This window comes from Phaethon aethereus (genome assembly GCF_964289735.1).
Source record: "Phaethon aethereus genome assembly, chromosome: 3".
NCBI lineage: Eukaryota > Metazoa > Chordata > Aves > Phaethontiformes > Phaethontidae > Phaethon > Phaethon aethereus.
The window spans coordinates 45,801,483-45,827,273 of record NC_138576.1 but is presented as its reverse complement, the minus strand read 5'-3'; the positions used below and the strand labels follow the sequence as shown (position 1 = coordinate 45,827,273).

The window sequence follows — 25,791 nt, the reverse complement described above, 5'->3', positions numbered from 1 at the left end:
GCTAAGAGTGCTGCCCAGACACTCCTTGAACTCTGAAAGGCTTGGTGTCATGACCACTTCCCTGGGGAACCTGTTCTAGTGACAATGTGACAAGTGACCACCCTTTCAGTGAAGAACCTTTTCCTAATGTCCAGTCTGAACTTCCCTTGACACAGCTTCATACACCATTATGAAGTAAGTACCATTATTATAAGTAAGACTCCAAGCAAATTCACTATTTTTTGGGAAGATGTTTCATTACTTTGAGTACTTTCAGCTCAATAAAAGCTGTCTTGTCCATCGCTTGATAACTACCAAGAGCAAATAACATGAAACATTTAACTTTCTCTGCAATAAACTGAGTTAATTAAGCTCTGTATTATTCTAAGCCTTCCAGGCAATCTGTAGCTGAACAGTGAACCTAACACCTAGTAGCTGTAATTTAGCGCTAGGCACAGAAACAAGATTATCCCCCTGATGGAAATAAAAAAGGAAGTGTCCAAAACTAGGTATCAAATTTCTATTTTTGGCTTTGAAATTGCATTGAAAAGTGATGTTAAGTATTTACAGTAAGACATAGTCCTGATGTAATCAGTTTTCCAGGACCTTGGCATGTTGTCACCAGTAGAAAGGAACGAGGACAGTTGAAGTCACTTTTGTTAGGGACACCAGGCAGTTTAACCAAACCCTATGATTCATTTTAATCAAAAGGCAACCAGTGGAAATACCATGCACATGATGCATGAGGCCACTTACCCCAACAATCACAATACAGCTTTGCAACACACCTCATCTACAAGTGAGCTAGAAAGGTTTAATAGAATAAGAGGTGCTAAGATATTGAGACCTGTCTCCCCCTGGTCTTAACTGAAAATGGCAGACGGTTGATCACGAGAAAAACTCTCACCATCAAACAAGGGGGAGAGGAGATTGATGAGAGATGAAAATCAAGATTCTATAAAGAAATCAAAGCAATTATCAGGACAAATAGTTGTACTTACAAATATTTATTTCTATTATTTCTTTACTACCATAGAACATCTTTTTTTGTTTTTTGTTAAAGAAATAATTAAGCTGAAACATTTGACCAAAAAAGAAAAAAGAACAATTTCACAAAGGGGCTGTAAGATAATACTTTAGCTAACCACAGGTTTATGTGCCTGAATTTGAAAAATCACCAGATGGTTCTCCGATCAGTTCATGAAACCTGTTTGGTAAAGTGATAGATGTTAACAGGATGACAGTTTTTTAACTAACTGAATACAAGATAAAGTTAGTAAATAAAGGCAGTAGTTAAGGATCCACACTGATAATGCATTAAAGCAATACTGAAAGCAACCCAAGCACATGAAAGAACAATGTATCTGAAAATACTATGAAATTCTTGATTTGTAACTATGTCCTGGTTTCAGCTAGGATAGATTTAATTTACTTCCTAGTACCTGGTACAGTGCTGTGTTTTGGATTTAGTATAAGAATAATGTTGATAACACACTGACATTTTCAGTTGTTGCTAAGTAGTTATGGTGCTTACACGAAGTCAGGGACTCTTCAGCTTCCCACACTCTCCAGCGGGGAGGTGCACTAGAAGCTGGGAGGGGACACAGCCAGGACAGCTGATGCAGGCTGGCCAAAAGGATATTCCATACCATATAACATCATGCTCAGTATATAAAACTGAAATTGGCCGGGGGGGTGTGAATCGCTGCTCAGGGACAGGCCATCAATCACCAGATGGTAAGCAATTGTTGCATTGTGCATCACTTGTTTTTGTATGTTCCTTGATCACTATTATTATTATTATTATTATCAGTATTATTATCATTATCGTTATTATTATTTCCTCTTCCTTTGCTGTCCTATTAAACTGTTTTTATGTCAACCCACAAGATTTTTGCCAATTCTCTCCCACATTCCACCTGGGGGTAGGGGGGCGAGTGAGCAGCTGTGTGGTGCTTACTGGTGCTTACAGTTGCTGGCTGGGGCTAAACCACAACAAACTAGAATATTATACTGATATCACCTTTATTAAACACTGCTTCACTGTTAGCATTTTGTGAGTAAAAGAAAATCTGTTAAATACGCTAAGAAATAGAAAAAGTTTAAAGCTTATTTTCGAATCATTATATCATCATTAATATCATCATCATTACTCAGCTTCATACGTAGCTTTCAAGAAAAGGAAACATTTCAACATTCTATAGGCAGGGCGTAAGGCTGTGTTAATCTTGGGCTAAGATGATACCACAGGATGACCTACCCCAAAATTTGCTTTTGGAAAAAAGAGCTGAACATAAAACATCTCTTATATGAGGGCTGCCTCACTGATTCTTTCTTTTCAGCTTTGGTAATTTAGAATAATTTTAGAACTTCAAGGAGACAACTTAATTTCTATTGATACAGATACAAAATATTATGGTTTAGAAAAAGAAAAGATACACCAGACAGTTCAGAAAACAGGACTTGGTCAGGAGTACTTGGTATTAAGCCCTACTAAAGCTGCTGGTTGGCTGTATGGTCTTTGGAAAGTTATTTTCTCCCAAAATAATTTCCTGTCTATGATGCAACAAAGGATCGACGGCGATTACTTGTTTTGTAATGTGTTTGAGGACCTCAAACAAAATTCTATCTAAATGCAAAATATTTCTATTACCATAAAGACATATGATAGAACATAATTACAAAGAAGAAAGATCCAAGCCAGCAAAGCATTTCAGTATATATAGGACTCCAACTGTGTATTTGTATTTTTGTTGAATTAGGATCACAATCATCTACTGCAAATTAAACCCTGTGTTCTTGCATAATTCTTCTTTCTTGAAACTATACCGCAGTGCCTGTCAGCTGATTCAAATTATGGTATCACTTAGATTTTATATACGTATATGCGATCAACATAAATGATGTAGTTTGCTGGACCTAAATTTGAGAGGGAATGAAAGAGCCTTGTCTAAAATGAGAAGCTTCAAAATTTCAGTTCAAACCTCTTATTCAGTCCCATGGCACTTATAAAGAGTCTGTTTTCAGCACTGAAACTTTTCAAATGCCCAAAGATGTTCTTCTGATCAAAAGCACCTTTTTTTTTTGTAATGGTCAGTGACCCAACTACACTGCCCTATTTAGGGGTTAACCCATTCCTACAAATGAGATTGTCTCTTGATAACAGAATAGTTAAAAACAAACAAGTCAAAAAGAGCAGGCAACAGTGCCCATGACTCTCTTACCAGTAGTTAAGACTCTTAACTTGGAATGAATTGTGAGCTCCAAATCCTGCACCAAGAACTCTACATTAATATTGAAAATATATAGTTCCTGTATTGATTATACTACATCCACCTCCCTTCCAATGCACATCTGACACTTGCAAAATGCCCCTGTGAGGCGGAAGGTTGAGTAATCCAGTCATTGAGACTCTGGCCTGGCCTTATTGCTGCCAGCTGTGAAGTAAAAGAGAGAATGACCTTAAAGTCCTTTTATGAAGAAAGGATACATCAACTACAACAGGAAGAGTTGTATTTCTGAGTTCTGAATATGGGGAGTATGTGGTAAAATGCCTAAGGCCATGAGGGAAAGTATTTAAGACTTTTTTTTTTAGAAAGATTGTTATTAGAGGATTACTGAGAGCCTACATGGATAGAACAAAACCAAATTCTGCTGCTATTCCTTCTGCTAGCTCTTATTTATTTCTATACCAACATTTCTTTCTTTGTGACACTTAGGGACCATAGTAATGGATTAATTCAGTTGGAATTATGATATTATTTACATTTAACTTGAGTTTTACTACAAAGGTTTTATAACTTTCTTCTGTTTAATAATCAATTTTCCCTTAAAAGCAATTTTTCCAGCAGTAATTATGATAAGGCACTGTCTGCCTAAGTAGACAGGAAGAGAAAGCTGGTATTTTAAGTCCACAGGCATATTTCAAATTAAAAAAAAAAAAAAAAAAAGAGATGCAAGGATGACAGAGTTTCATTTCAAATTGCAGTCATGCTAAAAACTAAATTTCTTAATTTTGATAATTTTCAAAAACTGCTGGCATCAAATATTGCCATAATGCAATATTAAATATTTCCACCAGATGTCTCCAATATATTATTTTACACAGAAAGTTACATTTGAGTTACCACACTTCAATTTGAATGCAAGTTTAGCAAAATATTAAAGAAATAAAGCAAGCTGAAACTAAATAGTTATCTGTTTAGACATGGATATCTTAGGGCTGTCCTAAATTGTTGTCAGTTCCACAGTGCTACCTAAAGAAACAGCAATTTTTTGTACTAACATTTTGGCCAAGTATGTTTAAAAAAAAAAAAAAAAAAGGCACTCATGGCTTTCACTTTTAAGAGGCACATCAGATCATGTCTATATTTTCAGAGCAATATAAGGTTGTAACTGGCATGAATGAGTTTTGGGTTACTAAGAAATATTTTGTTTGTTTGTTTTTAACATCAGAAAGAGTTCACAGATCCAAACTAAAGACGACTGTTTTCAGAACTCGCTCTGATGTAAGCACGCAGTAATCCAGTTACTTATTAATAGCCTTTGTGGATTACTCCCACTCACTACCTTGAAACGTTCACCCAGATTCTGTCAGCCTGAGTCAGTACGTAAGCAGCGCTCAACACGTATAAACGCGGTGCCAGAAGAGAATTTCAAGGACAAAAGGGAAAATTTGACACTGCTAATTCTCAGACCCACATATCACTGAGTTATGCTTCAAAGGCATCTTTGTTAAAGAACTCCTAAAGAATCTTCTCATTTCTCTGTGCTTCAAAGTAGCACTTGGTGTATTCAATAGACATGACAGAGTGGAAATTTTGCCCTATAATCACTTATATATATGAGCAACTGTACATATATGCACACCTATATTTAACTCAAGAAGCCAAATCATTTTTTTCAAAGTATATTACACCTGAAAATGAAAGACTCAAAAGTCTCTAAAGGATCAAGGATAGAAGGCACTATTATTTACCAGGGAGCTGAGGATACTATATTGCAAGCAATGTGAGGTGGATCGTTGGCTTACAAGAAACACAACTCCATCCTTTCAGGGTTCACAACATATTTTACACAGGTTTATTAGACTGAATTTCACTGAAAGATAGCGGAGTGTATCTCTATTCACAGCAGACAGGATGGGTCAGATAGAAATCAATTACAACCCACCTTCTCAAAATTGGCTTTGGAAAGTATCTTTTGGATACTATTATCCAAAGGGATATTATTTATCTACTATTATTTATTAGTAAAAGATACTAAGGTATCTTTTGGTTCTATTTTCAGAATAATCAACCTATAGTCTCAAATTACTTTAAGATTATACAGGTGCTCCACAGCACAGGAAACATTTGATTTTGTATATAAAAACTTTCAACTGACAGAACAAAAAGCATACTGATGACAAGCCATATACTGAGATCTTCAGACAATTCAGTAATATATCATGGCATCTCTGTGTCTTATTTATATGAAAGTAATCTTTGAATAAGTTATGGTTTCCATAATAGCAGAAACACAGAAATTTCAAATAATCTCTAAGGCCAATGCTAAAGTGTAAGTGTTGTGTGCGCTGGTGACAAAAATAGCTCCTTTAAAACAGATAAAAGAAAATTTCTTTCCTTATTTCTATTTAATTCCCTTTGAAAAAATTAATTCCATATACTCAATCCACAGTATGGAAACAGATGTCTTAAATTTGTATAACCCAAAAACTCTTCTGGAATAACGTAATATGGATTTAAGCTTTCCTTAACTAATAAACAAATATACTTCAATAAATTCAACTGTTCTAGCAATATTTCCAGAAATAAGTTGGTTATCTATAATTTTTGAGTCCAAAGCAAAAATGGCTGGATGTTAAGAAGTTTTGAGCTCACTACCCATGAATCCTGAACTGAGATGAAGTCATGTAGCAACACTGTCCAAGCATGCAGTGTACAGATATGGAAGATTTGGGGGGGGGGGGGACGGACACAATGGGAGAGTGGGGAAGGGGGTAAGGGGGGAGCGGGAAGAGGAGCATCACTCTGCATTTTCTGAGGCAATGTAATGTGATACGTAACCCGCTATCATAAAAAGTGCTACAATAAAGATGTAAAGTACCTATAAGTATTTACAAAGATGGTTGGACTGCATTTGTCCAGAGAGTAAAAGACTACTTTTCCCCTCAATTATATAATTTGTCTAACACAGCAGAGCCTATAAATATTTATTATTAGGAAAACACCTAGGGTATTTTTCCTTTCTTTATATTTATTTCGCATGCTGAATCAACTCACATTAAGTTCTTATGAATAGCCAGGCCACCACCGAAGGGGCATATGAATCCTATGTGGTTCACTACCTGGTAACAATGCACATAAACAGTATATTTATTAGACAATCCCTCTATAGAGGAAAAAACCCACACAGTATATCCAAAGTAAGATCTGTTAAATCAAAAGATCTTGTACAGGGTAGTGCACAAGAAAAACTAATTTCTAGTACCTTTGTAAAGGTCATCTCCAGTTTTTATTGCAGTTTACTTTCATTTGTGTCCCTTAATTTGAATAGCTGTACAGTACCTGTCCAGTATATGCAAAGTCCAGGGCTTGTTTTAAACCAAGGCTTGTGACACCATGCAAATTCACCTCATCAGCTTCACTTTCAACCATGCAGAGACTGAACATTGCCTACAGAAAGAAAAGAAATGTTATTAACCATTAAAAACAACCCCCAGTGAAGGTCCAGGAAGAAAATGATTAATTTTTCTACCTTCACTGGTCTTTGTTTTTCCCTGGATAAGAATTGTAAATAGCAACAGACTTGCAAGTTAGAATGAAATCTATACCAAGTTTTCAATACTAACCACATAGCAATCAATCTTGCAAATTAATACTTCTATCAGTTAAAAAAATACAAAAACTTATTCTGGAAAAATGGAAACAAATCCCTTTCATTCACGTATATATACTTCCTAATTAATTAATTCTGGTGCAATCAATGGAAACAGTCAGACAATAAGGTATCATTCAATAAAAAATGATAAAGAACTGGACTCTGGAAAGAAAAATTCTACACAAGCACCACTAGAAACAATACTTATGTATGGTATCATTATACATAGGAAGGAACAATAAGCTCTACACAGTTACTTGTATGTGAAGAAGGGGCAGTTAACACACCATCTTTTATAAGCAATCCTTTCCAAATAAGCACCTCAGATTGGAATGTGAACAGAATAATACTCAAGTCACTGAATGAGGAGCAAGGATGGAGATGCAGTCACCTGAACTTAGAACCTCCCCTTACTTGTTATTGCCCTAGTTTCTCAGATCATAAAACCTAAACTGAAGATTAGCAAGGTGCTATGGAACTTCCCCGAAAATAACACTGAAGACAGCAACTGTCCCTTTCACCCAGTCTTACTTTCCAGATCAGCAGTCTCCAGTGCCTCCTTTGAACAGAAGCAACCCTACTCAGACTTTAGAACCTTGTAGGAATCTTTTTCTTCCCACCCATTAAAATTAGACTCCTGTCTTTGCCCCTCCCTCTTCCCTCCCAGACTGCATTCCCGCTGCAGTATGGCTACTTACCACTCCTTCCCTCCTCTTATCACTCCCATTCTCCAGTCCAATACTTTTCCAGAAAAGCAACCTTTATCTTTGTCACTCTCCCACATGTTTTTTAACAAAATATACCACTCTCAGTCTTTAGACAGTAAACTGTGAACAAATAAACTCAGCAGTTCTACCATCTGTCATTTCTAAAGAGAGTCTAAACTTATCCCCAGTATGTCTTGTGCCAAACTGTTACTCCCTCTGCAGAGGCTACCAAACTTCACCTTGGAGAACCCCAGTAAAGGAGCAGTTCTTAGGAATATACCCTCTGCTACTTCTGCCTGTACTCTGGCTGATACCTGCAGAAGCTGAGGCAGTCAACAAGAACGCTGGTTTTCACATGTGCAACCTGTCCACCAAGCACTGTTGAGTTGAAAGGAAAAATAAGCCCTACCGCCTCTAACAGTTTACCACGTAGTGTTCACCTAGACCCAGGCGGCTTCTTTCCAGAACTGAGTGTTTCCTGCAAATAAGTAATTTCTTCTGAAAGTGTTAGCATTTTCATCATTAAACCGCCATAATTTGACATAAATCTGTTGCCTGGAAATCATCCAGTATAAGCAAGAGTGACATTTATCACATGGTCACTCGTTGTACTTTGCAATTTCTGTTTCAGTAAAGTGTTATCAGGGCTTCTTCCAAACTGGCAACAGAAAAGAAGCATCAGAAAGTTTAAAATGTTTATCAAACAAATGTAATAAGACACAGATATGAAATATACCTAGATAGAAAAAAAAAAATTCCTAACAAGTCATGACACTCTTCTAATTCCATTAAAAATGTAATCAGAGTTGGACATTTCATTGTCATTTAGATGTATCAAATGAGCTATAATAACTATTGTGAGGCTTCAGGGCTTGCCAGGACCTGCAAGGTACCCATGAGCCACCCACTCCTTGCAAAAGCAGACCCGCAGTTTGTGTCTGGAAGTGACAAGCTTCTCTCCTCAGAAATTCACTACTAAAATAGAGTTTTGGATAACATTCCCTTCCCCACATCAATTCCTGAATAAAGAGAGTAAAGTCTCAAAGCAACACCTGTCTACATAGCTCCTACAGAGATAGATTTGCACACATTCTGTACACTGAGTTCCGTCACAGAGCAGCTGCAGAAAGGCTGGAAATGCTCAGCGATACAAGATCCTGCATGCTCTGCATTCTCTGACTGTGCTACAGCAGCTATCGGTATACTACCTAGCCTGTACACAGGAACAACCAAAAAAGTGTGGCTACTAATTTATAGTTTCTGATATCACTAATATAGTAACAATAGTTTATAGTAAATGTAAGTATTTACTAACTAAACTAAATATAGTCTAATATAGTTTCTAATATTACTAATTTAATAGTTTGTATTCTGATCAAGGGCTGGATGTCCCACACACTGGGTTAAGCTTACAGATACAAAGAAACTGAATCTCATCTATACACCATGAATCACTTCCGTGAAGACCCATGAGAGTTTTTCTTTGTAGACTTACTAAATTACCTTTAGAAAACTATTCTATTGTTTCACAGAGATTCCAACATGGCCCTTACACAGGGTTTATTACTACACCTACCTTAGTAAACTCAGCAAGATCCAGCTGCTAACTCAAGTCATTGTCCATAGTCACCCACAGCGTTTAATGAACACAGCCTCCAGCACAGCTCTGAGCCTCTGCCAACTAGCAGTCCCCCCGGCAATGCCCAGACTGTGGTTCAGGGGATAACTCAAAAGCCATGGCTGTTTCAAACAGACAGCACAGATAAAGCCGACCTGTTTGCAGAGCAGAGAAGGTTTAGCCATATGGACACAAGCCATGTTGTGCCAGTTGCTTTTAGGGCCAGAAAACAAGCCCTTATGCATCTTGTTTACTAGTACAGGCATAAACTAAGAGTGCAATGGGCTATCGGAAGTGTAGCTGCCCGTAAGCCATAGCACTACGGCTTTGCGTGCCATCTGCTATATTTTCTCTCATACTATGCTCCGGGTATTCTGTGGAAGTTTTTGATACAGAGTATGAACGACATCTGTTTTTCAGGAGGCAAGCCAAAGAATGTAATCAAAAGATAAGGTCTGCAATGGTCCTCAGACAACTCACATTCAGCTGAACTGGACTGGCCTACAGGAAAGTAGTTTCTCACAGAGACAAACCTAGTACACTGCCTTCACTAGCAGGCAAATTTCCTCCTCAGCCTGATAGTGTAAAGGTTTAATCCAGCATGAAAACAAGTCTGTTCAATCATAGGCAGAAATTGAGCTCAAACTCAGTTTTTAATTTGCAGTGCTGTACTTGAATATTATAATTTTAACTGTAGAAACATATGGATCATTAAATTCTGGTTTGAGACTTCACCAATACCTGGAGAATCAATTACAGTTGGACTGTCAAACTCTGAGTTCAGATGCATCTCTGAAAATGCTCTGAAGTTTTGTGAGCTTAAATAGATCTACCAGTCATGCTTTTAATGTAAGGCTAGTAGCCTACTTCATTTTTCCCTGGTGTACATTAAAAACAAGGCAATAAGGTAAACATTTCAGGTGGACATACAAGTGACAGACAAGAAAAACAATTAAAGATAAAATATTTGGACAAGTGCACAATTCAAAGTCAAACTTACTCAAAGTTACCAAATTTGGCTAAGCATGAAATGTTAATTATTTTTTGCTATTCATTTCCTTCAACAATGCTAATATTTCATACTTAATTTTAAAATACCTCTGCTTGGACAAAATAAAGTGTTCTTTGAAAATGCCTCATTTCTCCTCCAAGACCTTAATGAGAGTGGGCAGTACAAGTTGCCAATGCGTTAAACAAAGATCCCTTTATATAATAAAACCCCCTAGTGAGAGGACCCATCTTTTCTTCCAGTTCCTTTAAATATCCAGGTCTTGTTCTGCCATCCAATCAGTCAATGAGCCAACACTGTGCGCAATAAAGTGATTGTTTAAATTCTGCTGTTTTAGTCAAGATTTTAACTAAGTAAACCAATTCCCCCCCAAAAAAGTAACACAATCAAAAATTCAGGGATCAAAATCATATCACAAATGGATATATTCCATTTGTGGAATTCCACCTGAGCTCACATTGTTTAAGAAGCTACAAATTAGGATGGCCTCATGTTTGTGGGGGAGGCTAACACTTCATTAACCGTGAAAAGAGGATGAAGGAAGGAAGGAATCAACCCTCCATTCTTCTAATCTTGGCCTGAAACAGAAACAGAGCTAGAGAACTATTCTCAAAGGAAAAAAGAAAACAAAGCACACAACCCTGGGATAAAAATAATCAGACCATAAAGCAACTCTCAGACTCTTGAAAATTTGACTTCAAAGTAACGTGGCCTGTTGGTCGGTGTTTAATACACTGCACACTTGCATGCAGTCTCACTACTTTGCCCTCATCAGCCAAAGGCACCTTTCTAAAATGACTTCTTCTGCAGAACACAAAAGACAACAAGAGCTGAAAACTGAACGGCACACAACAGGGTGACTAGGCTCTGATGTGATCAGATCTGATCTAACTGGGCAGAACAGCCTGAGTATAAGATGCTTAGCACAGTCATTGTGTTTAACTTTCCATGCTCAGGTTTTATTGCTGCTTAGCTTTCAAAAGGCAAATGCAAGATGGGTGTAAAACACCACCAAATCAGAATAATGTATTACTGTTAAAATAAATATAAATGAGACAAAAAAATGTCGAGATACATTTATTTTCTCACTCAGGCAGCACTGCAGCAACATGTACAGACTCCTTCACAACATACAACTTTAAGAACAGACACCAGGGTCACAGAAACACAAAATTATATTTAAAATCCCCAAAATACAAATTGCTCACTGTCACAACAGTGAGGTACAAAATTGCTCCTTGCCTTTGAATAATTTTCTTACTTAGATGATCCATACCCATGAAAGTAATGAGCTTGTCCTCATTTGTACACATCAATCTTACAGCCATGTCAGGCATAAGAAGCAGTAAATCATCACAAAACAACTAAGTTGTATGATATTTTGCACAGGTAAACTCTTTCAGTGAATTCCACACAACTTAGTGGCCTTTTAAAGGCAAGAAACATACGCAGCCTCAGAAGACAGGTAATTGAATATAAAAAGAACAAATGGTTATGCTGTTTAAAAAAAAAAAGAGTGACCAAAATTTTAAGTAACTTATTGCTATGACCTGGGGAAACAAACTGGAATTCTTATTATTGAACTTTTATAAGCTTTCTCCTGGGAGTTAAAAAGAAAAAAACTATAAATTATTTGAACACTGAGGTAACGACTGGATTCTCATTTAAATCTGCATAAAACCTATTTAACATTTAAGAGATATTTAGAGGAAATTAATAAAGTCATTAAATGAGCAATGATACATTCATTAGGCATGTTTAGACACCAATTTGCAGAACTTAGTGGGATGATATATCTTTTCTACTCTGTAACTGCAGAGGATGCCTAAACACTTAGCTTAGCCTTGGTGCCTAAAATAGATGAAAACTTTAATCCTAAGAGTGGTGAGTTGAGTGAACTGAACTCAAGAATGAAGGCTGAAGAGATAAGAGTGAATTGTGTCCTTTTAGCATATTCATTTTAGGAGGAGGAGAACTTCTGAAGATGAGTATTTCTGGAATGAAAACTACAAACAATGATAACAATAATAAGCAGGAATGTTTGCACCTGTAGATTTGTTTCCTGTGACATATTACTATACATAAGAACTAGAAGTTTCTTTCACTTCTCTGAATTTGTGTAAAGTCATTTCTAGTTTAAAAGCCTTAGCTGAGTGGGTATTTAAAAAACAGGTTACAGATGGCCAATTACGAGAGCCTGAATCCACACAAAATGCCTTCAGTTTGCCTATCTTGACCTTCCTATGCTCATCCCTTACTTCAGCTACATCAGCCCCTATACAACTTTTCTGATATGTTCCAAATGGGAGGTGAACAAATAACCATTAAAATGGTCATTTTAAATTACTGCCTTCAAGAAATACCCTGGCTCTTCTAAGAATAAAATAGATGGTTCCAGTGTATAGCAATTACCTCTAAAATATCTCAAAGATCCCTCAGCAAGAACGTCAAAATACATTCATCACTATCTATTTTTCTTTGATTCAACTGTAAATGTACCTTCCAAAATAAATCTAAGCTTTCAAAACCAGAAAGTAAGCTGAACTTACTACAGCAATCTACAGTAACCCAAAGAGCAACATTTCCAAATTTCCTCCTTCTGTTTTCTCAAACACTGTTTTCATAAGTACCAGCAGCCCTAGCTCTGAGTCCACTACAATACAAAATGAACACTTGGACCTCCTCACCAACCCATAGCTCTGAACGACACAAATTCTTGTTCAACCACAAACTTAGCAGTGGATCAGCACGCACAATAATAAAGTCCTGGTATACATTAGAATCACCTCCATTAAAAGCTATATTCACATGATGTTCATAGGGTTTCAGCAAGGCCAAGCTTGTTTTGCACAACACAATGCAAATATCTCAACTCAGTCCATCTCCCTTTAAGCTTTACCCTGTCACCTTTCATCCTTGACTCTAAATGGCAGTTGAAAGCTTTTGCAACTGATGTCCAAGATCCTGCCTTTACCTTCAGCTGTTGCTCTTGTGTGGCTGTCCAGAAACCTGACACATTCTCTGCTGTAAAGTACATAAGCGTTTGCTGCACTTCCTCACAATCACCACCAGATAGGGAAAGTGGAAAGTTGGCACAGTGTGAACTAGCATTCCTGTAGTTCCTTTCATTGCACCACACTCAAAAAGATGAACACCCAGGAAGTCAAGATGAACTAACAGCGAGTTAAACTCAATGCACGTGAGCTTTCTTCTCTCTAAGTCAGTACAGAGCTCTGTGTTAGAAACTCACTCCTACTTTTCCTACTAATTATCAACTATATTGTAAGCACCCTGGTCAAATGTTATGGGAAAAAATTCTTATCAGTCATACCATCCCATCCAGCTTCTTATTACTGAGGCTAAACTCTATAGGAAAAAATTAAAATGCACCAAACAACTTGTTTGGTAGTCACATTAACTATTTAACTAACTTTTTTCCACCAAATTCAGAAACACGTCTGAAGAAAATGAAAAACTTAATTTATACTTATAGCTGAAGAAAACTCACTACAACAATTTTGAAGGTGAGTGAACATCTATTTTGTCTATCTAGCAAACTAATTGGTTTGCTAAAGAACTGTTCAGTGTAGTCGCCAAGGTTTTCCTTAGCTGTTTGTCTTCTTGCACAGAATTTTTAAAGGTAAATAACACTTATTTAAAAACACACATTAGAAGAGCAGAACTGTCATCTCAAATTTCTGCCTCCACAATTCCACAATGACATTTCTTGAGTTATTTTTAAAATTATTTAAAAATAGGTAGGCATCTTCATTAAGTGCAGTGTTTTATTCAAATTCACTTCCCACAATATATGCACTTACTTCTATATTCACCAGTTTCACATCTTTTTCTTCACAGGGAATTGATCATACTTCTCATCTCATGCATCAGAAAAGCTATGAAGAAAGTAAACTAACACTTCAGAGATCTTGGATCAACTTCATACACTGCTTAGGGAACTCAGTTATGATGTGATAACTCAAGATTTTTTTAATTGCGTGTATAATTTTAAGCGTGTGAGAAATCTTACTGGCATCAATAGAACAGCTCAGTCGTGAATTCTTTCTGATTTGGGACCTAAGCCTATCTGCATATTGGTCACTCAAACTTGTAAGTATCCAGTCCTGAGACTATCATATCTATTTGGACTATAAACTCTTTCAGGCCAAAACATTCTCCTTTGCAGTTTGTTCTAAAAACAGCACATCACTGTTTGTGTAACAGTAACATTAAATAAATAAATCATAACCTATTCAATCCCCTTTGTTGCACTACTCCTTAATTAACCTTTAGGTGTTCTTAAATTCCATGTTCTAATCCTTAATTACATAAGGAATATTATTTCTTCTTTGCTGTTTTCACCCATCATAGAAAAAAAACATATTCAGAATGTATTAACTGGAGTCAAAATACTACTGTGAGAGATGACAATGTCCACATCAAATATCAACTATGTTCTAGATATGTAATGCATACTTATCCAAATAAGGAATTTAATATGTGAACATTTCCTTACTGTATCTAAAAGTGGCTTGTTCTTCTCATAACTAGCATGTTATATTTTGCTGTGCCTCACAATTTAAGCCCGTCTATCCAAAATCACTCCTCAGCCACATCCTCTAGAGTTTCTCGCACACTGAAAAACATATCCATCAATACCAACTGCATGAAATATGATTAAGAGGCTCATTACATGATTCTTCTGAAAAAGTTCTATATAAATTCCCAGAGAAAATGTCACATAACATCAATCACTGATAAATGAGCCTGCAGTAATTCATCTGCTCAATGAAATCTACCTAAATATCGTTTTTTAAGCATTTGCCATGCAACTAAAATGAATCCTGTAAAATGAAAAGGTCAGCTATGATTCATAGTTTAAGGGAATATACAGTGAAAGAATTTGTGGGCATGGTGGTGTAGGGTTGATGGTTGGACTTGATGATCTTAAAGGTATTTTCCAGCCTTAATGATTCTGTGTGATTCTGTGAAATGTGTAGAAACGAAAAACTGAGCAGCAAAATATACAATTTTATGCACAGTACTGAAGTCTCACATATTACTGTTGGCAAAGCAAATTCCACTGAACTTTTGGTGTTTCTTTCAGTATATCACAGTATCAGACAGTGACACGTGATTCCACAGCCCTAAGAGCTTACCAAATCAATGATATATGCAATGCATTTGTTGCATTGTGCTGTTAATACAAAAAGATATCACTTTCTCAGGATCTTTAGAAGTAAGTAATGAAAAATGAAGAGCTACCTACTACCCTACTGTTTAGAGCAGCTAAGGATGTGATATTTTTTTCTTGTTATAGTGCACATTTTTTGAGTAACCCAGAAAGAACAAAGTAATTTTCTTAGTTGTCTTCCTTCTTAGTACGTTTTCACTCCCAGTCAGAATAAACAACAATATAAACATTTGTTGCTAACAAGCTATTCTTTGCTGAACCTGCATCAAACCAAATTCATGTTTTTATAGTCAGAGTTTAACATTCAGTGTAATGTGTCTTCCCCAAATTTCTGCTTAGATGCACGAGCATGATTTAAGACACAAGGATAGATTGTAGTATACTACTCCTGATAAGTTGCTGCCTCATCACTAAAAAGACCTATATTCAAAAGTAGCCTAAGTTGTGCTGTAGAAACGAAATAATTCTACAATTTTCATGTGCAACCCTGTATCAGAATAAAAAAAAATAACAGCGAACTACTACTGCTACAGTAATCTTATTAGTTCAAATATTTCAAAATAAATGAGTTTTCATAGGTGGTCCTGATTACCAAAATTATTGTTTTCATTGTGGCAGAAACAAGAAAATTGTAAGGACAGTGCCATGCAAAGTACTGTAGAAATCTGCAGTAATGTACAGTCTCTCCTAACAAGTCACTCTTAAGCAAGGCTGCCTTTTGGAATAAATATAAAGGGAGAAGCATAACTAAAAACAGATTTTCTTCCAGCATCTCTACTCAAGCACAGAAAAGTGTGAGTCACATTTGCAAATTTTGGCTTAAATTGGTTTAATGCTTCCCAGTGAATGCATAAGCCTATTGTTCGTGTCCTTTGATGATTTTAGCAAGTGATATCAAAAGCCAGCCCAAAATAAAACTGGAATAAAAGTCAGTTAGCTCGTGAACTAGCACTTTAACTACCACAATACATAACATTCAGGGATGTAAAGCTTCTTGTGATTTCTTTTTGTGGGAAAAATCATGATCAAAACTTTGACACCTTTAAGGGCTTTATTGTTAAAGGCATACTTCATACTGTACCACCAAGACAAGTTTCCCACCTCAGTGCACACAAGCCACAACTAAGTAGTTGTACAGCAAGGCTTAATCTAACAGAACTGGGGTAACATAATCTTAGTTATTATTAGAAGAAGATTCTTAAGAAGCCATTTACAATGGGATATAAATTTCATTAGACACTGACATCCAAATCTTCCAACCAATAGTAAACTACAATAATTATCTTCTATTCTGCAGCGTAACTGCAAAAGCATACTTGCTATGTGAGAAGCCTCGTGTTGAAATTTGAATGGTTCATTTTATGAAGGTTTGTACTAGATACCTTTCATATCTGGCCCATTTTATAAGGGTTTGAACTTTTAAAACCATCCTTTTCCATTATCATTATATATCCTGCATTCCATTAAGATTATAGCATAATTTTGCTAAAGAATTACCCTTAATACACACTAACATATTTATTAATGTATTTTAGACAAAGGCCAGAGAATAAAACCAGCTCACTGACCTTTTTTTTTTTTTGTGTTCCACATTCTTTTACTGATAAAACCTACAAAAATAATTAAACACTAACAATTTGCTAAATAGAAGAATAATGACTTGACTAACCAAGCTTGTATTAATATTGCAGTCATTTGTCACAGTAGCTTTCATCATGAGCTGAGCTCTGCCCTCTACCAGCTATCTCCTCTGGAACAAATGCTTCTATAAAATCATCTCTTCATTTTATTTTTAGTAGTCTACATTTGATTTGCTCATTTATCCTTTGGCTCTTCCTTCATCTCCAACAAACAAACACCCTCCAAACTAACAGACCACGATGACATCAATCTATTTATCCCCATAAATTCTATAGGCTTAACACTTACACCTTCTTGGCTGAAATCTAACTCTGGCAAGGTAGATCTTTAATTGCCAGGCATGAGAGCTTCTGAAAATGCAGATGGACATTTCATAAGGTGTCCTAATAGTCAGTAATTTTGATTTCAAACAGGATTTATGTACATTTGTTGCCTACTTGATAGTTGGTACCCTATGACCGTGCAGAAACCTATGCTGTGCCTACTGCTGCACTCATTTCTCTTACCCTCATCTCACAAAAGATATACTAGAGCTGTAAAAGCTTCAGAGAAGGGCAAAAAGCATCATCAAAAATATGGAACAGTTTCTATTTGAATAGCATCTGAGTCAGGCAGAAATTTCCACTCTGGAAAAAGATGATTGAGTGCCATGAGAAGAATACCTAGGAACTGAGGGTTCGTTGTCTTTTCCAATAGAAGAACTAGAAAGAATCAAGTGAAACTGGTGGAAATCAGATTCAGAACAAACAAAAAGTAGTTCACACAACAGAGAGTGGTACACCTTGTTAGAGAATACAGTGGGTGAGAAATCTTACACAGGCTCAACGGGAAAGAGGATGAAAGCTTGGATGAGACCCCTATTTAGTATTGCTGAATAGACAGGAGTCACATCCTGCTCAGGAAATGCCCCTGAGCTGAAAACAGCTGGGGATTTTTCAGGGTCACATCACATACACTTAGTCTGGTTTTACTCTTTTTCTCCAGGTATCACAAAGAGCTACTGCTAAAGCAACTAGCCAATGATCCAACACAGTATGGCCACTCTTATGTTCTCACCCCATGCTGTTAAGGTTATCTCCCTCTTTTGAGGCGCTACCTATTAAGCAGGAGAGAGAGAAGCAATTTAATTAATTCCTCACTCACACATTAGGTCATCCAGTAAGAATGGATTGGGACTTAGAATTTAGATGTCTAAGTTTGAAAACAGGTTGACTTAGGCAGCTTTTACCTCCTGCCAAAAATTAGCAACCAGCAGCATTTTACAAAGCTGTTCAGGACAGTCAAATGTAGAGTTTCCACTGCTTAAATACAACCTTTTACTAGATGAAGGCCTACAGTGACATGAATTCAACCAGTCAATAACACATTTCAGTCTACTAAAATGCAGTTAACAGGGTGTAAAAAAAGAGCACTGTTGACAATGAAGCAATTGAAGAATTTGTTTAAAGAAAGGTATTTCCTCTGAAACTTCCAACAAGCATGATGTGCAAACACAAAAGGCGAAAGTATGCGCATTGTGATGGGCTTCTCCTTATGCAAATCATGGGGAATGCAAGAAACCCTGCGGAAGCATACAAAAACACCCTTGCTATGTCAATAGTGTTAAAACACCCTAACACCAGCTATATGTACAAGTGCAACATATGGATCATGTTTTTAGCTCTTCAGCAGTCTTGCCTCTCTGTTTGGATACTTCTCGTGTTATTAAAACAGTATGTAGGTCCTACTCACTGAAGCTAAAAGTGACACGCTGCCCAAATAATTCACTCAGGTGGTTGGAGCAGAAGGTCTTTTCTGCTTCACTACACCCACAGAATAATAGCTTTAATTTCTCCTGGTGTTGTGTAGGAAGATACTGATGGAGATCGCAAAATATAGAAGAGTATCTACTGAATCCAACTATGTTCTAAAACATAAGACTTCTTCACCAGACTACAGGGACTAGGAAGAAAACAGGTATGAAACACTTCTCTACCACAGGCCTGCCCCAATAAATTGGCCTTCCATGGGCAGACAGTTATCAACACAGAAACTGCAGCTGAGCCCAGCCTAGCTTCAGTACACTTGCTATAGCAGCACTGCAAAATTGAACTGAGGCAGCCTGGAGCAAGGAAAGAAGATAGTAAAGAAAACTGGCAATTACCGCAACATGGCTGCAATGACACCTTTCTGTCCTGCTTTTAAACTGAGAAAATGTATCAACTGAATAGCAACCAATGTTGTTATAGCACTAATTTAATTAGAGACAATGAGCCACAGCCTCCTATGGCCTATTTCACTAACTGCAGAGTTGATTCTGCCATACTTACTCATGGTGCACTTACTTACCGTATAGGGACTTGAAAAAAGAAAAAGAAAAAAAATAGTCAAGAGGGTAATTCAGAGAATAAGATACCATATTGTCTACCATCCAGCAGTGGCAGAATTGCAATTAATTCATTTACATACTATGAGAATTGCAACAGAACCATATTTACTCTGACAGCATAACAACTGTTGGAAATTTGAAAACAGAATTCAGAAAAGAGAAGATTATCGTAAATGTTTTTGATAGCACTCACATTGCTGAGTTGCGGGAACATTGTCTGCAGCAAAGGAAAATTGCTTCAGAGCCTCACAGAATAAAAATCCATTAATTGCAAAGATAAAGATGAACAAAGTAAAATAACCTATATACACTCCCTTACTTTGTCCACTTTGAAAAAATATTAAAATATTTATTTAGAAGGCTTTAAAACATTTGCAAACCATTTTTTTCTGTACTTCAGAAGTAAAAACCAGTTTGTTAGATAAATATTACTCAACAAGCCACCTCATACCTGCCCATGCTACATTACTTTCAATGATTTAACTTAGTAAGACTACTGACAATGCCTATACAAAACAGTATTTTAAGTGAAGGAATGTGCTGTTTTCTTGACATTCAACTGTAACCGGCTTACTGAATAATTAATAACAAAACTATAATTTGTATTTAAACCTTTATATTATGCTAGGAGTACAACTTTTTTTTTAAAAAAAATATTTTCCCCAGGCCTCCTCTTATTTTAGGCAAGGTTGAGGTTTTTTTGTAATGAGAAGCAAGCAGCACTGAGTTCTCATTTCTCAACAGGCGGTGTATAAGCAAGATGTTCACAACACCAGACACTACTATGAATCTTCAAATATCTTCTGCATTGTTAGAATCACCCAGAACCATGTGTATTGGGCCACACTTGTCTGATTTCACATGCAGAAGAATTAAAATATAGCGCTAAACAGTTAGCATGCTGTCTAATATTCTTTAGATTTTTTACAGCATCACTGTATGGTAGTGAAGATTACAAGGTCAATAATAGCAAAACTGGAACCACTACTAAGACTATATTCATTCCCAAGTTTGCAGTTAGTATTCTTACATGGGAAGAATGCATTAAAAACCCCAAACAAATGAGATTAAAAAGAGGGTTAAGAAGGAGAGAAAATAGTTTTATCTCAGTATTAAGCATAACGAAGAGAGACGTCTTTATCAAAGTTCTTAGACAAGAAAAAGGCTGGTGTGACAGTAAATGTGAATACTATATCCTAATTTGAAGTTTTGTAGGGAGATTGGGAACTGCTTCTGAATTAGGGCATTGATAATGGAGAATGGCACAGGACAATATGAATTAGTACAGCAAAGACAAGAAATGAATTGGTCAAAAGTCTTGAGACTTCTCAGACTGTAGGGAAGAATGGTAAGAGTAAGAAGATGGCAAGGATGTATATCTAAATGAGAGATGCCACATAGCTGTGATATTACTAGTTGTGCATAAATTATGATGGCAGCAGAAAGACCGCTTGGTATTTAATGGAAAATGTTTCAATTTTCATATAAATTATCATCAGTGACAACAAAGATAAGACGACAAGGATGCAAAGAATCATATCAGGGTGCATGGTTTTCTACCTCTGGGATGTTTATCTGACACCTCTGCAACTGTACATCTGCATCCTGTAGCAGATCTGTTATATGTGCATCAGTGTAGCATGGATGTACCAGATTTCCAAATGAACAGTAGTTCTATCTACAGTCCTTCTCTAGCGCCAAGCCATATATGACTAGGTACGACTGCTTCTGAACAACTAACAGACTAGCTTTCTAACTTGAGCTCTAGAGTAGGATTTCTGTACTAAGAGTCAGGTTCACAAATAGGCTTGCTTTTCTTGGCCATTTTTCTTGAATCCTTACAAGCAGTACACAGATTTTTCCCAAACCCATTATGATAGTCTACATAGTTTGGATACCACACATACTATTCCTATAGTATTATCCTACTACACTTGAAAGAATGTTGGATTTCAGCCTGTACTGTCCCAGACAAGTCTGTACTAGATATGTCTTCAGGAGTTGGTGAAAAATAGCATTGCCTCAGAATCTACCAGATTTTTGCACTTCCCGAGTCCTTGGTCAATCCTAAAAGGGTAGGTTTCACAAAAACCATATGGATGGGGAAGAGGGAGACATGGTTGTTTCAGCTACAGATCATATCCACACCACATCAATTACACGTACATTTTTAGTACCTTAACACAAAAGCAGAGCTTCAGTTTAACTAAAATGTTCTAGGAATACTGTCTTTATTATTTTACTTCCACTACGAATCATAGAACAGTTGAGGTTCGAAGGGACCCCTGGAGGACATCTTGTCCAGTCCCTGGCTCAAGCAGAGCCAGTTGCTCAGGACCATGTCTAGATGGCTTCTGAATATCTCCATGGATGGAGACTCCACAACCTCCCTGGGCAACCTGTGCCAGTGGCTCAGTTACCTTCACAGAGAAAGAAAAGTGTTTCCTGACATTCAGAGGGAACCTCCAGTGTTTCCATTTGTGATCATTACCCCTCGTCCTGCCATTGGGCACCACTGAAAAAAGGCTGGCTCTGTCCTCTGTGCACCCTCCCTTCAGGTACTTATATAAGGTGTTAGGATCCCCCTGAGCCTCTCTGCTCCAGGCTGAACAGTCCCAGCTCTCTCGGCCTTTCCTCACAGGAGGGAAGCTCCAGTCCCTTAACCATCTTTGTGGCCCTTCACTGGACTCTCTCCAGTATGTCCATGTCTCTCTTGTGCCGAGGAGTCCAATAAAAGGCAGCTGTGAGTTATTAACATATTCTAGGGGCAATCAACTATATGTGTTACATAAAACCCCAAATGTTTCAGTAATATTAATTAGGATAACATTGTTTGATTTTCAATAATTACTTTAATTTGGAGGCTTTTCCTCCACAGTAGATTTCTGTTGCCTTTATATTTACAAGTTATATTTACAAAGCATGCATTTGGCACTGCCTTACTTGCCTGAGCTGCTCAGAACTTAAAAAAGCCAAAATCCATTCCAAATGTTGATCTGCATTCCTGAACACTATTTACAATAGTTTATATACAAGAAGGAGATGCAACTGAACAACAGAGCCAACCAGTGCCATCAACTGAAGCAGAACATGTTGTTCAATTGCATTTCCTTCTTTTTGTTACCTTGTTCACAAAGACTGGTCTAACTTAGAACTTCAAGTCTCAAATTCATTAAAACACTGCTTTTGGGTGCAAGTTGGAAGTAGACCACAGGCATACAGGAACTCACTTCAAGTTACCTGCTAGGTAACTATTACAAGTAGGTAATATCTTTATGAAGGGTATACTTCAAATTATTTGAGTTCAAGAATCTGCATTTTTTTTAAGGCATAACAAAAGACAATGACAAAAGCCATTATTCTATGTTTAGGAAAAATTTAAAAAGCATTAGTTTAGAAACAGTGTTAGATGATACAGTGAATCTATGTGACTGAGATCTACCAAAGCTGTGTTAGGCAATTAATACAGAATAAGTAGTTTAGTATCTCAAATATATCGTAATTTCCAACTGAGAAAATTAAGTTAAAATTATCCCAGGAAAAGTTTAGACATGTAAGAAGAGGAAGTATTTTTCAACCTACACAGGAAGCTAAAAGTTAGGGTAAAGAGCCTCTTTTGGCACAAAAGCCTCAGTAATGACTAAATGTTACTAGAACAGTAGAGATAATTTGGTCCAGTGGAAAAAGCTAACATTTTGAAATGTTATCTGGAAAGAGAATTTTTAAGTAGCATCACTTCCAGGGTACAATAGCAAGGAAAATACCATTCGTTTGGTACACACATATCAATGGTAAAATACTGAAAAACAAAAATCACATTATACTGCAAAAGCAGCAGGTAATTCTGATTTCTCAGAACTAGGTCCTTAAATCTATCCCTAAGAAGTGTTAGGGAGAGCCTTTTCCTCTTTATGATTCAGATAACTAGACCTCAAAAGTTATTTCCATCATACAGTTTTTCATACCTGAGGGATTTGTTTATAAAAATCAATTCTCTAAGCTTATCAAGAAACAATGCAATATATTGCAAAATACAAACAATCAGCAATGTTGAAGAAATTATCTGTTTGACAGGGAAGAAAGACAGCACAGAAAAACCTAGAAAATAAACTGCTTAAGAATCAACTGTGACAATTTTAAGTACAAAGCCTGTATGTAAAATTAATATCTACTAGTACATTTCAGAGAAGAAAGGTTCTTCTGAGAAATGAACATGCTCATTGCAGAAAAAATTAGAATATTATTGACATTTTAAAATCTATTCTAGTTAATTGATACAATTTTGTTCATCCAGACTACTGGCAAATCTGCATCTTTTTGAGAAAGATCAAAGTCCTGTGACTATGAACCCACTCAAATGAAAAATAAGGAAGCACAGAGTTGTTCTGACTGGAAAACCAATGCATTTTGTACAAGAAAATCTTGAGGTTATATAATCACCTGCCAACTCTGTAAATGCCTACTAATGAAGTCATGCAGTAACATTTCATTTTGCTCCCAGAGGGGAAAAAAGCAAAAGGCGCTTTTAATTGGAAATCACTTAGCTTGCTAGAGCTATCACAATGCACATATACTCGACAACTCAACCACCTTGTCTTACTGCAATAGACTGAGACAAACAGCAAAGTACAGCATGTCATATGGAAAAGTTTGCCTAATGTGCTGTTTGTTGCTTTAAAAGAATTCATAAAATACGGATGTTTACTATTCTTTATATGGGTCTTTTAGGATATGGAGATGACTACTGTATTTTTTTAGCTCATTTTGAAAGAAGAGGTCCTTCAGGATACACTGAACAGAAAACAAATTGAAAATCCTAGTTTTCAAATGTCTAATCTTGCAATTTAAGTCTGTATTTTTAATGCAGTCTTTCTATGCAATTCCTAAGGGTTTTTTTTCTTAAAGAAAAAAACACAACATTTTGGTGTACAAATGTAAGTGAGTCCCAAATCAGGTGCTGTGCTTAGGATTTAAATTCCAATATTTCAGCACAGCTGGAACTACAAGACTAACTATACCAAATGGAAGAAGGGATGGCAGGTCGTTACCCTAAAAGGCTGTCCCTTTGCATTTTGCTGAAACTGAGGTTGCTGGCCTGTCTTAGAAAAGCAAATGAAGATTCTACTCCAGACTACCTCAAAGAAAAATTGGTAAGGCAATCTGTGTTTGATCTTCTCCAATATTCTACATACAATGGTTCAAATTCCCTCAGTCTGTAACAGGACACACATTTAGTTATCCTTCTAAAGTGTTAAACAAACTGTTCTTTGCAGTAAAAGAAAGAAAGAAGTAGCAATTTGAAAAAAAAACAAAAGCTCAGCTGACTTATTATTCTCGTCAAGAAAACACCACAATTTCAGAAGTAGCTTCATCTAAATCAAAGTAGACACAGAACATACAGAAAACCGTGAAAGGGTTCTGTAGAAAGCAAATATCCAGTCTCTTGGAAGGACAAGCTGTTTTACAAGAGTGGCAAAAAAAGAGAAAACAAGCAAAAAAAATCATGCTGATTTCTTCAGTTCTACACAGGGCTCTATCAGAACATATTTCTTGAGTAAGCTGCGAGATCGTAAGAATTGGATGACAGCTTCTCCAGAGAGAGCTGAAGACAGGCTGGTATATCAATCAAATCTATGAGCTACAGAAACCAGCAGATGTGGAAGGCAAGTTCACTGTGTCACACTGATGTATGGTGTTGTCATCTCAGTTTTATTCAAGGCAACTCCGACATCTGATGTTCCCAGAATCCCGTCCACCGCAGTCCTGCACTTACACAGGGAAAAAAATCTCACAAAAATTAGTGAAAGGTAAATTTTCCATGGCAATGATTTCTTCAGGGTTAGAAAATCAGCAAGGTTCATCCAAGAATTCCTCCAAGAAAATCCAGGAAAAACTAAAGGTAGAAATCATCTTATGTAATATTAACAGCTAAGTTTGAAGCATGTGAGTCCAGTGTTTATGACCAGTGGAGAGAGATATGACACTTCCAGATGGTGATTCATTTCATTCTAAATAAATCTTTTATACACCTTTATCATTCTCTGGAAATGCCTGCTTCTCTTCACTGACTCTGAATGAAGCTTGGCATCGTTCTGCTAAATCTTAAAAAATTAATACTCAGGTAGCTCAAATTAGTCAAAATCCCCCCCAGATATAAAAACACTAAAAATCTCAGTTTAAATACAAAATAATATTACTTTTCAATCAACTCTTCCTTTCTCTAAATTGTTAGAATCAGGAACATAGTATATATAGTAACTTTTTTGCCATCTTCCTACACAACATAAATCCCATTTCACAATTTTCTAACAAAGCTTTTTGTCCATTAATAATAGAAACCGTTTGGCTGATTTCAGAAAGAACAGGTTCCATATTTATAGCTGATAGCTAAAG

At 36.6% G+C, this 25,791-nt stretch overlaps 1 protein-coding gene across 6 annotated transcripts in view; it reads right to left on the bottom strand.

Annotated features, from left to right (window-relative positions):
* KLHL32 (kelch like family member 32) overlaps positions 1 to 25,791 on the bottom strand; it is a gene marked incomplete at its 5' end in the record, with an annotated part of 95,598 nt that overhangs the window by 66,516 nt on the left and 3,291 nt on the right. For 4 of the 6 annotated variants that reach the window (XM_081998446.1, XM_081998450.1, XM_081998449.1 and 1 more), the window contains one exon: positions 6,549 to 6,656. The exons of the other annotated variants lie outside the window; for them this stretch is intronic. In XM_081998446.1, the coding sequence (XP_081854572.1) occupies positions 6,549 to 6,656 (108 nt within the window). The remainder of the gene's footprint in view (positions 1 to 6,548; positions 6,657 to 25,791) is intronic. 6 annotated transcript variants of the gene reach the window in all.